The following is a 13,916-nucleotide window of genomic DNA, read 5'->3' on the forward strand; positions in this document are numbered from 1 at the left end:
CCGCCACCACACCTGGATAATTTTTGTGTTTTTAGTAGAGATGGGGTTTCACCATGTTGGCTGGGCTGGTCTCGAACTCCTGTCCTCAGGTGATCCGCCTGCCTCGGCCTCCCAAAGTGCTGGGATTACAGATGTGAGCCATTGTACCCACGCAAGTTTCTTAACCCTTCTCTTCCTCATTTTCTCATCTGTGAGACGAAGGCAGCCTCCCACCCAGACACACTCCCCTCACGGGGCTCTGGGGAGAAATGATGTGGAAAGCTTTGCTAGTAACCTCTACAGCATGGAGGGAGTTCTGGAAAAGTGATTTCAGAAAGGTGTTTATGCCTGGGAAGCCTGTTCATTTTTGTGATGTCCTTGGAGCTGGGCCGGGCATTATCGAGCTAAATCTTAGCTTTTGTCAGAATGGGGGGGTCATTGAGGGAAATTTCCAAAGGAAGGCGGAACGGGATGGGTGGGGGGGTAAGGGCATGAGCAGAGGCAGTGATCGTGGACAGGAGGTGTCCACAGAAGACGGGCTGCCACTGGCCCTGGAGACAGAAGGTCAGCCCCGGGTTCAAATCCCTCCTTAACCAAGTGCTGAAATGGACCAGTTGCTCAACCTCTCTGGCCTTCAGCTTCCTCATCTGTCAAGCAGGAATCAAACCTCGAACTTCCTCCCGCTGTTAGAATTTCAAGGGAGTTTTAAAGACAGAGCTTTCAACTCTGACCTGTGAACAAGTATGACATCAAATGTACTGTTCGTTGCTATTATTCTGTTGCTACAAGGCAGACGGTTAGTTTCCCGGCTCCCCTGCAGTCCCCCCAGCCCCTCCTAGATCTGTCTGCCAGCCCCGCCCCGGGGTCACTCCAGCCAGGCTGTGCCAGGTGAATGCTCAGGTATGCGGAGGCGGAGGCAGGACGGCCCTGGGAGGGAGCAGGAGGAGGGGCCGGCAGCCTGGAAGGGAAAGGACAGCGGAGAGCAGGGCAGAGCCTGAGCAGGCAGGTAAGGAGATCCGGGTCCGGAGAGAAGGGGGCCAGGGCTTGACCAATGGGTCTGAGGGACGGGGGGACTGGGGTCTGGACTCCAGGGTCTCAGGGAGGAGGGGCTGGGGGTCTGGACTCCTGGGTCTGAGGGAGGAGGGCCTGGGGTCCTGGACTCCTAGGTCTGAGGGAGGAGGGGCTGAGGGCCTGGATTCCTGGGTCTGAGGGAGGGGCTGGGGGCCTGGACCCCCAGGGTCCAAGGGAGGAGGGGCTGGGGGCCTGGTCTCCTGAGACTAAGGGAGGAAGGATTGGGGGCCTGGACTTCTGGGTCTGAGGGAGGAGGGGCTGGGGCCTGGACTCCTGGGTCTGAGGGAGGAGGGGACTGGGGTCTGGACTCCTGGGTCTAGGGAAGAGGGACTGGGGCCTGGACTTCTGGGTCTGAGGGAGGAGGGACTGGTGCCTGAACTCCTGTGTCTGAAGGAGGAGGGGCTGGGGCCTGAACTCCTGGGTCTGAGGAAGGAGGGGCTGGGGGCCTGGACTCCTGGGTCTGAGGGAGGAGGGGCTGGGGGCCTGGACTCCTGGGCCTGAGGGAGGAGGGGCTGGGGGCCTGGACTCCTGGGTCTGAGGGAGGAGGGGCTGGGGGCCTGGACTCCTGGGTCTGAGGGAGGAGGGGCTGGGGGCCTGGACTCCTGGGTCTGAGGGAGGAGGGGCTGGGGGCCTGGACTCCTGGGTCTGAGGGAGGAGGGGCTGGGGGCCTGGACTCCTGGGTCTGAGGGAGGAGGGGCTGGGGGCCTGGACTCCTGGGTCTGAGGGAGGAGGGGCTGGGGGCCTGGACTCCTCGGTCTGAGGGAGGAGGGGCTGGGGCCTGGATGCCTGCATTGAGGGAGGAGGCTGGGGTAGGAATTAGAGGCTCCTACTGGCCAGGCCTTCACATGTTTGCTGGCTCCCAGGGCACCTCCAGGTGGGCAGGAGCTACCACTCAGCACCATGAGCACCGCCACAGGGTAAGCGCCCCCGGACCCCAGGTCCCAGCCCCAGCACACCTCCCGCCTCCCCTCGCCTCCTCACCCACACCCGCTTGCGGCAGCCCAGACTGTTTGCGGCGGCCCAGACTCTGGCCCAAGCCCGGACACTCAGGAGGAAGCCAGAGCCTCTCTCCTCCCTGCCCAGCCTGGGGTTAGGGGCCCCCACTGCAGAGCAGACAGGCCTGAGCTCCAGTTTGGCCCTCACACTCAGTGCTGATGTAACCCTGGTCAGAGGACATCACCTCCTGGAGCCTCAGCCCCTCCTCTGTGACACAGGGACAACGTTGAAAAATTGGAGGGATAGTGCATTACAGGACGTAGCCGACCACCTCACTGACAGCAGGTGCTCAACTCATAGGAGCCGCTATTGCGATCGTTATGTTGTTAGTAAATATTAACCCTTTGCTAGAAAATCAGGGCTGTTTATAATGAAGACTCAAGTCCCCCAGAGTAAGCAGGGAGAAAAACAATGAGAGATGAGTCAAAATACCTGCATGGTAGGTAGTGAGCTCTCTGGCCCAGAGGTAATCAAATTGTGGTGACATCAGACTGGCAGGAGCGGGATGAGGAACAGGAGTTTGGGAAAAAGGGTTTTTCAGTTCCCCTGATGCCACCTGATCGCTGAGCTTCTGTTATGTGCGTGCAAGTGGGGATTCAAGAATTCTTAGGAAAGGTAACCTTAGGAAGAAATTGAAGACGGGAGGAGACAGAGAAGGATGTGGTTGGGAAGCGCCTGGCCCATGGGAGTGGGAGGGGAAGCAGATAATTCCCTGTCTACTTCAGATACCACTAATGCTATTGTAACCATTCCCATTTATTGAGCAACTTCTGTGTGCTAAGCCCTGGCAGCATCTTAAGAATGATAATAACAGTTATTGAGCCTTCAGAATACTTCACCTGCATCATCTGACTGAATTTGCCCAACAGCCCTACCAGATGGTTACTATGTTACAGAAAGAAAAACTGAGGCAGGAGAGATTAAATCCCCTTCTGAAGGTCTTATGGCAAGGAGGCAGTAGACAGAGGGTTTGAATCCCGGACTATGCCATGGTAGAGATCACAGTCCCCTACCACCCAGCACCACCGCCTGACCTGACCTGTCTTTTTTTTTTTTTTTTTGAGATGGGGTCTCACTCTGCTGCCAGGCTGGAGTGCAGTGGTGCGATCTCGACTCACTGCAACCTCCGCCTCCCAGGTTCAAGTGATTCTCCTGCCTTAGCCTCCCACGTAGCTGGGACTACAGGCGCCCGCCACCACACCCAGCTAATTTTTGTATTTTTAGTAGAGACAGGGTTTCACCATGTTGGCCAAGATGGTCTGAATCTCTTGACTTTGTGATCCGCCCACCTCTGCCTCCCAAAGTGCTGGGATTACAGGCGTGAGCCACCGCGCCCAGCCTACCTGTCTTCTTAAAGTCCAGCTCTGGCTCTGAGCTCTCCTGCTCAATAATAATAATAATAATAATAATAACCCTTCCATCGCTCCCCATTACCTTCGTAATGAAGCCCTTGCTGCCCTGCTTGGCATTTCCACAGGATCTGCCCCCAATCCCACAGTCTCTCTCATTCCTCTTTTCTTCACCAGCCCAGAAGCTGCCCCGAAGCCAAGCGCCAAGTCTATCTATGGTGAGCGGGGGGCAAGGGAGCCCCAGGCCCATAGAACTGCGTCTAAAGAAACAGGACCTGGCATCCAGGGTCTTGGAGGAGGAGGGGCTGGGGGTCTGGACTCCTGAGTCAGAGGGAAGAGGTGCTGGGGGGCTGGACTTCTGGGTCAGAGGGAAGAGGGGCTGGGGGGCTGGACTCCTAGGTCTGAGGGAGGAGGGGCTGGGGGCCTGGACTCCTGGGTCTGATGGAGGAGGGGCTGGGCCTGGACTCCCAGGCTCATTCTCTTTCTCCCCTGGCAGAGCAGAGGAAGCGTTACTCCACAGTTGTTATGGCTGATGTATCCCAGTACCCAGTCAATGTGAGTCTGGGGTCTGTGTTCCCCCAGGACATCTTCTGGGGCAAAGGTGGCCTCAGGAGATAGGGCTTTTGAAAGCAGCTGGGCCCCCAAGCAGGAAGCATGTGGAAAGTCAGTTTGCCCATCCATAAAATGGACCTCCATTGCCTCACCTCAGTCACGGATATGAAGTCAGGGGCCTCGGGTGCACTAAATCTGCCAGCCTTTCCTCCGGGCCAGCTGTTGTGCTGGACAGTGGGACCACGGAGACAAATCAAGACACAGCCCTGCATGAGGAAGGGGTAGACAAGGTCCAGAGGAATCCACAGAGGCGCCTGGTGCTCTAATGGAGGTGGCAGGGGGCACAGCGGGAGACCCGAGGAGGCATTTAGAAGGAGAGAGCTATAATCCAGACTCCTTCCCTGCCCGCAAGGAGCCTCCAGTCTGTGAGAAGCCAGACTCCGGTGCTAGTCACTCTGATGAAAGGGAAACAAAGGGCACTGGGAGGAGGAGCTGATTTGTGGAACAGGTGATCAAGGAAGGCTTCCTGGAGGAGGGGTGGTTAGTCTCAGGCTGAAAGTCTGATTATTCTGGGGGATTCTGAGCCCACCTGGCATCATCTTGGGCCTCACTGCTTTCTCCATGGTCCGTACCAGCACCTGGTGACGTTCTGCCTGGGTGAGGACGATGGCGTGCATACCGTGGAGGATGCCTCCAGGAAGTTGGCCGTCATGGATAGCCAGGGCCGAGTCTGGGCACAGGAGATGCTGCTGCGAGTGTCTCCCGACCATGTCACGCTGCTCGACCCGGCCTCCAAGGTGCCAGGGGGCACGTGGGTGGGAGGAGTGTCTGGGGCAGGGACTTCTGGGGGTCTGGGTGTGAATCTTGGCTCCTGCACGTCCTTCCTCTGGGAACTCTGGCGAGGGACCCCAGCCCCCTTCTTGAGCCTTAATAGCCTCATCTATTAAACAGGGCTGTTATCCCTAACCCCCTAACCGCCTGAGGTTGCCCTGACCTGCTGGCCCACACTCCCGTCGCCATTTAGTAGTACCATCATTTCGGGGCCTCAGTTTACCCCGCCATCCCACCCGGCAGGAGGAGCTGGAGTCGTACCCACTGGGCGCCATTGTGCGCTGTGACGCGGTGATGCCACCCGGCAGGAGCCGCTCGTTGCTGCTGCTCGTGTGCCAGGAACCCGAGCGCGCGCAGCCCGACGTGCACTTCTTCCAGGGCCTGCGCCTCGGGGTGAGCGGATGGGCTGGCTCTGGGGGTGGAGCTGGAACTGGGCGGAGCCTGGAGCCGGGGCGGAAATGGGTGGGGCCTCTAGGTGGGGCGGGGCCTGGGGCTAAGGCGGGATCAGAGCAAGGAAGGGCAGGGGACCTGGGAAGGAAGTTCTGGAAGGCAGTGGGGTTTGAGATTGGACCCAGGGTCAAGATAGAACATGAAGGTGGGATGAGGACATGAACAGAACATGGCCAAGAAGGGTCTGGGGGAGCAGCCAGGACGAGGTGGGGGCGAGGAACCACCCGGACTGGGTCTCCATGGGCGGGGTCGTGGCTTAGGGCAGGGACAGGTGTAGGGCGAGGGGTGAGTTCGGGGCATGGACGTGCGTGGGTTCACAGGCGTGAACGGTAGCCGCACGTGGGCTGGGACTGAGCTGAAAAATCGGCCAGGGGCGAGGCCCGGGTAGGAAGTGGGTGCGGCGTGGGGAGGCGTGGCCTGACGGTGTGATTGGCAGGCGGAGCTGATCCGAGAGGACATCCAGGGGGCTCTGCACAATTACCGCTCGGGCCGCGGGGAACGCAGGGCGGCGGCGCTCAGGTGAGAGGCAAGAAGTTGGCAGGGTCTCTGGGAAGCCGGTTTCCCCTCCTCGTGCCTCAGTCTACAACACCAGCCTGGAACAGAACAAGAGTTTTGCATGGAGTCAAGCACACCCTAGTCGAGTCTTGTCTGTACCTCCCAGACGAGCTGACCCCTTCTCCAGAACTCTGCTTCTTTTCTCTGTTCCCTGTCCAGGCCCTCAGTTTCACTCTAGAGAGGTGCTATCCCTCCCTATATCGGATTTCTCCCTACCTCGTTGAACTTGTTCATTCCCTTTGAGCCTTTTGAGCCTGTGTGTCTCGTTCTGCGCCCTGGATTTCCCCCTCCCTGGACCCCTCAGTGGACCCAGCCTTGGTGTCCCCGTCGCCCTCCGCAGGGCCACGCAGGAGGAGTTGCAGCGCGACCGCTCGCCCGCCGCTGAGACCCCGCCCCTGCAGCGCCGCCCGTCAGTCCGCGCAGTGATCAGCACCGTAGAGCGGGGCGCGGGCCGCGGACGACCCCAGGCGAAGCCCATTCCCGAGGCAGAGGAGGCGCAGAGGCCTGAGCCGGTGGGGACCTCGAGCAACGCTGACTCGGCCTCCCCGGACCTGGGTCCCCGGGGTCCTGACCTGGCGGTTCTGCAGGCGGAGCGAGAAGTGGTGAGCCGCGAAGGAAGGGGTCTGGGGGCGGGGCCAGGCGACTGGAGGCGGGGCTAGGGCGTGGAAGGGCGGGGCCGGCTGCGGGACGGGCGTTCTCTGTCTGGTCAGACTTGTGCGTTATAGAAGAGGGGCTGGGTCGGGGGCGGGGCTTGGTTGTGGGGCGTGGCCAGGTGTTTGGGGCGTGGCCTGATCTGGGGAAGTGTATAGGTGCTCAGGTTCAGGGCTTCGACGGGGATGGTTTTGGAACTCGGGAGCCCTGAGCTTCCCCCTCCTCTGTCCCCTAGGACATCCTGAACCACGTGTTCGACGACGTAGAGAGCTTTGTATCGAGGCTGCAGAAGTCGGCGGAGGCGGCCAGGGTGCTGGAGCACAGGGAACGCGGCCGCAGGACCCGGCGCCGGGCGGCTGGGGGTAAGGGGCATCCTCGCGTGGCATCTGAACCCCCTCCCGATCTCTTCCAAATGTCCCCGCTCTCCCCAGGCTCTCCCCTCCCGCCACTTGCCAGGGCTGACCTCACCACCATCTTAACCGGGTGTCCACCTCTCTCTGCCTGTCTGGTGCTGGCCCCGCGTCCCCATCGCCGCGCCCGTCTGCTCCCCTCAGAGGGCCTGCTGACGCTGCGGGCCAAGCCGCCCTCGGAGGCCGAGTACACCGACGTGCTGCAGAAGATCAAGTACGCCTTCAGCCTGCTGGTGAGGACGCGTCCGCCCCTGGGCCGGGGCGCGGGCACGGCGAACCTGTCCCGTCCCCGCACCCACGCCAACCACCTCCCTCCCCACGCCCCAGGCCCGGCTGCGCGGCAACATCGCCGACCCCTCCTCTCCGGAGCTGTTGCACTTCCTTTTCGGGCCTCTGCAGATGGTGAGACCCGCCCCAGACCCTCGGGCCCCCTTGCAGCGGGAGGAATCGGGTTCGACTTGTAGAAGGTGTGGCGGCACAGCCTGCCCCTCCTGCTCCCCTGACAGATTGTGAACACGTCGGGGGGGCCGGAGTTCGCGAGCAGTGTTAGGCGGCCGCACCTGACGTCGGATGCCGTGGCGCTGCTGCGGGACAACGTCACTCCACGTGAAAACGAGCTCTGGACCTCGTTGGGGGACTCGTGGACCCGCCCCGGGTGAGGGGCGGGGCTGGGAGGCAGGGGGCATGGTGATTGGAGGAGCATAAGGCGCTGGGAGGTGGGTGGCATGATGATTGGAAAATAGGACTAGGAGGGGAGGGACGGGTTAGAGGCGTGGCTTAGTTGTGTTGGGGCGGGGCTTAGGACAGATGCCAAGATTCAATTGGAGGAAAGGCCAGGAATTAACGTGAAGGAAAGATTTAAGACCACTAGACCAATCGGATTGAAAGAAAAGGGGGGCTTAAAGGAATAGAGGGGCTACGGGGCACGGGCGGGGCTACGCGAAGGGGCGGGGCTTCTGGAAGGGTTGGTCTATAACTTTGGTGATGGGACAGAGTCTGTGCACTGCGGGCTGGGAGTTCCGCAGGGAAAGGGTCAGAACCTGAAACCGACCTTATGGAAAACCTGATTTGGAATCAGGTGAGATTTAGAGGCTGGATAAGGCAATTTTTTTCCAGAGAGAGAGATGGATTGGGTCTCAATATTTTGCCCAGGCTGGTCTGGAACTCCTGGCCTCAAGCGATCCTCCCATCTTGGCCTCCCAAAATGCTGGGATTACAGGCGTGAGCCACGGTGCCCGGTCTAGAAATATAAATTGCTGTTGAGTTGGGCTTAGAGCTACCGGCAGGACTTGGTGAAAAGTGGCGGGGCTAGAATCGTTGGGATACAGCGAGCTTTAGGGGAAAACTTAGTGAAATTAATGACAGAACGAAGTTGGGGGCTGTACCAGGATCCCTGAGCTCTTGGCCCTGTCCCTGGCCGCAGGCTGGAGCTGCCCCCGGAAGAGGGACCCCCATACAGACCCGAGTTCTTCAGCGGCTGGGAGCCGCCGGTCACTGACCCGCAGAGCCGCGCCTGGGAGGACCCAGTTGAGAAACAGCTACAGCACGAGCGGAGGCGCCGGCAGGTGACCCAAGCGACACAGCAGGGCCGAGGCTGGGAAGTCCGGGGGCGCGGCCGGTCCGCCTGGCCCCGCCTGACCCGACTCTCTTACTTCCTACAGCAAAGCGCCCCCCAGGTCGCTGTCAATGGGTGAGTGTCCGCCCCAGGGCAGGGCAAGGGGGTCCAGGAGGGGTGCGTCCCGGGGGCTCCCGATGCTGACTCCGCCCCCTTTTTTTCTGTGTTTTTCCTTCTGTCTTCCTGGCTCTTCTCAGGTGGGTGAGATGGTGATGGGGCGGGCCGGGGCTGGGAGAGAGGGAGGAGCAGGGAGGGAGGGGGTGGGACCCAGACTTCTGGGGCCAAGGGAGGAGGGAATGGAGACCCGGATTCCCGGGCCTAAGGGAGGAAAGGGGCTGGGAGTGGGTAAAGTCTGAGAGGTTGGATCCCTGGATCCCCAAAAGGCTGGAAGAAGGCAGTTTGTTTTCCCAGGGCCTGGGAAGCACCATGCCTGGGCTCCCTAGGAGGACAGAGCCCTGGATATTGGAGGGGAGAGGCTGGGGAATTGGACCTTTGGGTTTTGAAGAAGAGCCCAAGTCTGGTGCTTGGGATCCTGGAGATCCAGAGGAGCAGGCTTGGGACTTCAAGGGCTTGGGGGCAAGTTTCTGGGAAAGTTAGGAAGTGTAGTATCTCTGGGCCCCCGAGAGGGGTAAAGGCTGGACGATTAAACTCTTGGTTTTCCAGAGGCTCTAATGCAATTGTCTAAGTCGCTGCTGGGTGTCGGACTGGGTTAAAAGGTTTAAGGGTTAAAAGGATAAGATTGAAGCTTGAGGCCTGGACTCCCTGGGGGAGGAAAGAACATTCCAAGTCATGGTTCTACCAAGCAGTGGGGGCTCAGACTCTGGGTCCTGGGGGAGGGAAGGAGGTAGATGGACTAGAACTCTAGGGTCCTTGAACAAATAGAGGGCAGACTGGAGGGAAGCAACGTGGGAGGAGACGAAAACAAAGCAGCGAAGCTGGAGGAGACAAAGGGGGGTCTGGGTGAGGGCCCGAGCAGAGGGTCTCAGCAGGGACAGCGTGCTGGGAGCTGCCGGCCCCACACAGGGGGTGCCGCGGCCCTGAAGACCCCCCCTCTCCCCTGCACAGGTAGGCCTGATCCAGGCTGAGGTCCCTCTTATTGGGGGTCAGAGCTGAAATCCCACCCCTGCCCCCAGCTGCCTGATATCGCAACCCCCCTCCCTGTTCACAGCTTCAAGTCACTTTCTCCGAGCCTCAAGTTCTTTTTTGCAGGGAAACTGGGAATAATGATAATCCGTTCCCGGAACAGTGAGAAGTCTGTGGTGTTGTAGGAACTAGCAGTTAAGGGCTCAAGGCTGTGACCAGGTTCAAGTTCAAGTCCAGCTGCCTGCAAACTAAGGCAGCATTATTCAGACCTGGGCTGCCCTGGTCCCAGGCTGGCGATGCCACTCTCTTACTCTGTGACCTTTACATCTCTGTGCCTCAGCTTCCTCCTCTGTGAAAATGGAGAAGATAATAGGGTCTCTGGGGGAGGAAGAAACTGGGGGAGAGAGGGGAGTCCAAATTCATGGTTCTACCAACGGTTGTCATAAAGATCAAATCAACTAATATACATAACAGAACAGTGCCTAGCTCACAGTAAGTGCTACAGAAGTGGTAGCTATTGTTTTTTGAGACAGTCTCACTCTGTCATCAGGCTGGAGTGCAGTGGTGAGATCTCAGCTCACTGCAACTTCTGCCTGCCGGGTTCAAGCGATTCTCCTGCCTCAGCCTCCAGAATAGCTGGGACTACAGGCGCGTGCCACCATGCCCAGCTAATTTGGGTATTTTTTAGTAGAGACAGGGTTTCACCATGTTGGCCAGGATGGTCTCGATCTCTTGACCTCGTGATCTGCCCGCCTCAGCCTCCCAAAGCGCTGGGATTACAGGTGTGAGCCACCGCGCCCGGCCTAGCTAGTGTTTTTATTATGCTTATGAGTTATGATATATAAGCCCAGTGCCTATTAGATGCTCAATAAATGACAGCTGTTTCTAGCTGTGTGATGTGGGCAAGTGATTTTCTCACTCTGAGCCTCATTCTCCTCTGTAAAATGGAATCGATGGTGGGATAGTACCCACTACATATGCCTACAGCACAATGCCAAGCAACGGAGGGAGCAAAACATATTCAGGCTGTTATTCTCGTTTCAAATTTCTATTAACAGTATTAACCCGGCCCCTGCTGTGCCCCCAGCTTGGCTCTAACCCCCGCTCACACCAGCACCCTGCAGCCCAGAGCAATGGGGCTGGCTGCCTCCTTATCTCCAACCCTCCCGCTTCTCCTCAGTCACCAAGACTTGGAGCCAGAATCTGAGCCTCAGCTGGAGTCAGAGACAGCAGGAAAATGGGTCCTGTGTAATTATGACTTCCAGGCCCGCAACAGCAGTGAGCTGTCGGTCAAGCAGCGGGACGTACTGGAGGTTAGAGGAGCGGGAGGCTGAGGGGCAGGAATTAGCCAGCCCTAGCTGCAGACGCAGGCTCTGAACCCTCTGTTCTTTACCACACCCAGGTCCTGGATGACAGTCGTAAGTGGTGGAAGGTTCGGGACCCAGCGGGGCAGGAGGGATATGTGCCCTACAACATCCTGACACCCCACCCCGGACCCCGGCTGCACCACAGCCAAAGCCCTGCCCGCAGCCTGGTGAGCCAGCGCAGACGCTGGGATCTTGAGGGAGGAGAGGCTGGGACCAGATCCTGAGAACAAGGGGCGTGGGGATCAGCTGTCAAGAGTGCCGGAGCAGGTGGTGACTGGGGGTTCAGAAATGCATCTCCAGAAAGGGGAGAGGCTGGGACTCTTGAGTCCTCTCCCTAACCCAGGTACTCTCCTCTCCTTCCTTTCAGAACAGCACTCCTCCTCCGCCACCAGCCCCAGCCCCGGCCCCACCTCCAGCTCCGGCTCGGCCCCGCTGGGACAGGCCCCGCTGGGACAGCTGCGATAGCCTCAACGGCTTGGACCCCAGCGAGAAGGGTGAGTGGTGGGGACGCCGGCTGCGGGGAGCGGTCCTTATCCTTGCTTTCCAGGCAGGGAAACGGGGGCTCAGAAAGAGCAAATGGACTCCCGTCCCATTCTGGGGACGCTGGAGCGCTCCCCCACCCCGCCCTCTGGCCCCAGGACCCCTCGCCCTGAGCCCGCACTCCCTCCCTCCCGGTTTCCCGCCTGCAGAGAAATTCTCCCAGATGCTCATCGTCAACGAGGAACTGCAGGCGCGCCTGGCCCAGGGCCGCTCGGGTCCGAGCCGCACAGTCCCAGGGCTCCGCGCCCCGGAACCGCAGCTCAGCCCGGGCTCGGACGCCTCCGAGGTCCGCGCCTGGCTGCAGGCCAAGGGCTTTAGCTCCGGGTGAGTGGGGCCGGGGCCCTCTCGGCGCGGGTTGATACGGACGCTGGGAGCGGAGCGTTCCGATCGGCCGGGAGTCGGGGGGCGGCAGTCGTGGAGACCACAGGGAGCCGGGAATAGCCCGAAGTGAGGGTCTGTCTGGTAGCAACACCCAATGGCAGGCTGTGATTGCCATGTTTTTTCAGACTCCGACTGGATCCTTAGGGAAATCCCGCATCCTTCGAAAGCAGGATGCGGCCACGCCCCCCGGGTGGCAACATTGTGATTGGTGGGTGGGGTTCAGGAGGTGTCGGGCCTGCCCCCGCTAGAGCTGGAACGCTGTTCTGATTGGACCATCGCCGGGTGGGCGTGACATGATTGTCCGGGCTGGGGCCTCCGCCGACCGGCCTGACCGCGCCCGGGATGCCCTCGCTCAGGACCGTGGACGCGCTGGGTGTGCTGACCGGGGCGCAGCTTTTCTCGCTGCAGAAGGAGGAGCTGCGGGCGGTGAGCCCCGAGGAGGGGGCACGTGTGTACAGCCAGGTCACCGTGCAGCGCGCGCTGCTGGAGGTGAGCCGGACCGCTGGTCCCTAGGTCTGGGTAGGGTTGGGATGCCGAGGGCTCGGACGCCAGGACAAAGCGATTTCCACCCCGCCCTCCAGGACAAAGAGAAAGTGTCAGAGCTGGAGGCAGTGATGGAGAAGCAAAAGAAGAAGGTGGAAGGCGAAGTGGAAATGGAGGTCATTTGACCTGCCAGGCGCCCTTCGCAGAGTGACGAGGCCCCGTGGGAGAACGGACTCTTCAGACTCTCCCCAATAGCGGAAGTCGATCTTCTGAAGGATGGCCAATCTGCTCCGGCCCTGGTCTTCCCCCATCCCGGTGGACAGACTTAACGATCCTTGCTGCAGTCCCTCCGGAGAGGATCTGGACTGGCTGGGAGTGGGGAGGGCGTGGATACAGTCTACGGAAAGCGCTAGCAGACCCCCGAGAGAGTGCAGTGGAGCCCTGAGCATTGTAATATGCCGCCCAGCCTATAAACAGCCTCCTTGCTGAGCAGATGGTGTGTCAACTGCTGTCCTCTACCCGGCTACCAGGGGGCCCAGAAACCTGCCCCTCGCCCCAGTCACAGCTTCAAGGAACCTGGAAGATGTTCCACCCTCTTTGGTTTCTCTCTGAACCCTCCTTTCCATCCCCAGGGTCCCAAACCAGGCTCCCTCCTGACCTCCTAGCCAGCCTAGTCCAACTTGCCCCACCTTCACGTTTCCCTGGTTCGCGGCTGCTGGGCATGAGGCTTTGTGTCTCCCTTCCCGCCTCACCAACGTTCTCACTTCATTCCTTCCTGCGTCCTGGCCCTGCCCTTCTCCAAACGCTCCCAAGCGTTCAACCTCTTCAACCTCTGAGGTTTGCACCTGCTGTCTCTGCTGGCTGAAACAGTCATTCCCTGCCTGGCGAACTCCGGTTCAGCCTCCCTGGCCCAGCTCAAACACTCACTGTGGGGAAGCCTGCCCTCATCCCCGAAGCTAGTTTCCCAGCATCCACTTCTCCATTTTGTCCCCCACCTCCTGCCACGGCCCTACCAGGTAGAACTGGCTGCCTCCCAAGCATGCCACAGCTTTCTGGCCACTCTTTGTTCTGGGAGATGGCAGCCAACTGAAAACTTCCTAATCCCTCAAGAACTAGCTCCTTTTCCCTCTGGCAAGCCCTGTAACTTTCTTTTCCCCATTATCCAGGTGGCTGGTAAGGTCTGCTTTTCTCTGGATCCCACTGTTTTCCAGACTGGACATTCTCTGCCTTTGGGAAGAATGGCCCTTTCTCTTTCTCCCCTGGCTCTGCCATCCCCAGATTACTGCGGGCCTCTGGGCCTCAAGCCTCTCCCGGAGTTGTTCCAACCTGGGCCACCAGATGGCGCCCTCCAAGATGGGAAAGGATCAGAGAGACGCCCCCCCCCCCCACCCCACCACCGCCCCCCACCCTTGGGGCAGGCAGGAGTTCTCAGTCCCCACTTTGCCACCTCCTGCCTGGTTCCTTCTGGTTCCTTCCTTCCTCTTTGGATCTCCAAGAGTCCTTCTCCTATCTGCCCCATCCCTAGATCCTACTCACATACTTCCCTTGGCTCCCTATGGCTCACCGGATAAAACCAGGCCCCAGCTTGGCAGTCACAGGTTGC

General features: G+C 59.8%; 1 protein-coding gene across 6 annotated transcripts; it reads left to right on the forward strand.

Moving 5' to 3' along the window:
* The first annotated feature begins 843 nt into the window (after positions 1–843).
* On the forward strand, positions 844–12,805 carry EPS8L1 (EPS8 signaling adaptor L1). 6 transcript variants are annotated; one of them, XM_034946655.2, is made up of 20 exons: positions 844–985; positions 1,914–1,967; positions 3,573–3,613; positions 3,892–3,950; positions 4,583–4,744; positions 5,022–5,171; positions 5,665–5,747; positions 6,124–6,385; positions 6,670–6,796; positions 6,989–7,077; positions 7,172–7,246; positions 7,351–7,499; positions 8,268–8,409; positions 8,506–8,534; positions 10,723–10,855; positions 10,945–11,076; positions 11,277–11,403; positions 11,599–11,773; positions 12,187–12,319; positions 12,412–12,805. In XM_034946655.2, exons 2-20 carry the CDS (start codon positions 1,951–1,953, stop codon positions 12,496–12,498), a joined length of 2,172 nt encoding a protein of 723 aa, XP_034802546.2. In that variant the 5' UTR covers positions 844–985; positions 1,914–1,950; the 3' UTR covers positions 12,499–12,805. The 6 variants fall into 6 exon arrangements, with proteins under 6 accessions (XP_034802546.2, XP_034802545.2, XP_003809945.3 ...); XM_034946654.2 differs by having other exon boundaries at positions 8,268–8,534; XM_003809897.5 differs by lacking the exons at positions 844–985; positions 1,914–1,967; positions 3,573–3,613; ... (1 more) ...; positions 4,583–4,744; positions 5,022–5,171 and adding an exon at positions 5,261–5,434.
* The last annotated feature ends 1,111 nt before the right edge of the window (positions 12,806–13,916 follow it).

This window comes from Pan paniscus, chromosome 20, assembly GCF_029289425.2.
Source record: "Pan paniscus chromosome 20, NHGRI_mPanPan1-v2.0_pri, whole genome shotgun sequence".
Taxonomy (NCBI): Eukaryota; Metazoa; Chordata; class Mammalia; order Primates; family Hominidae; genus Pan; species Pan paniscus.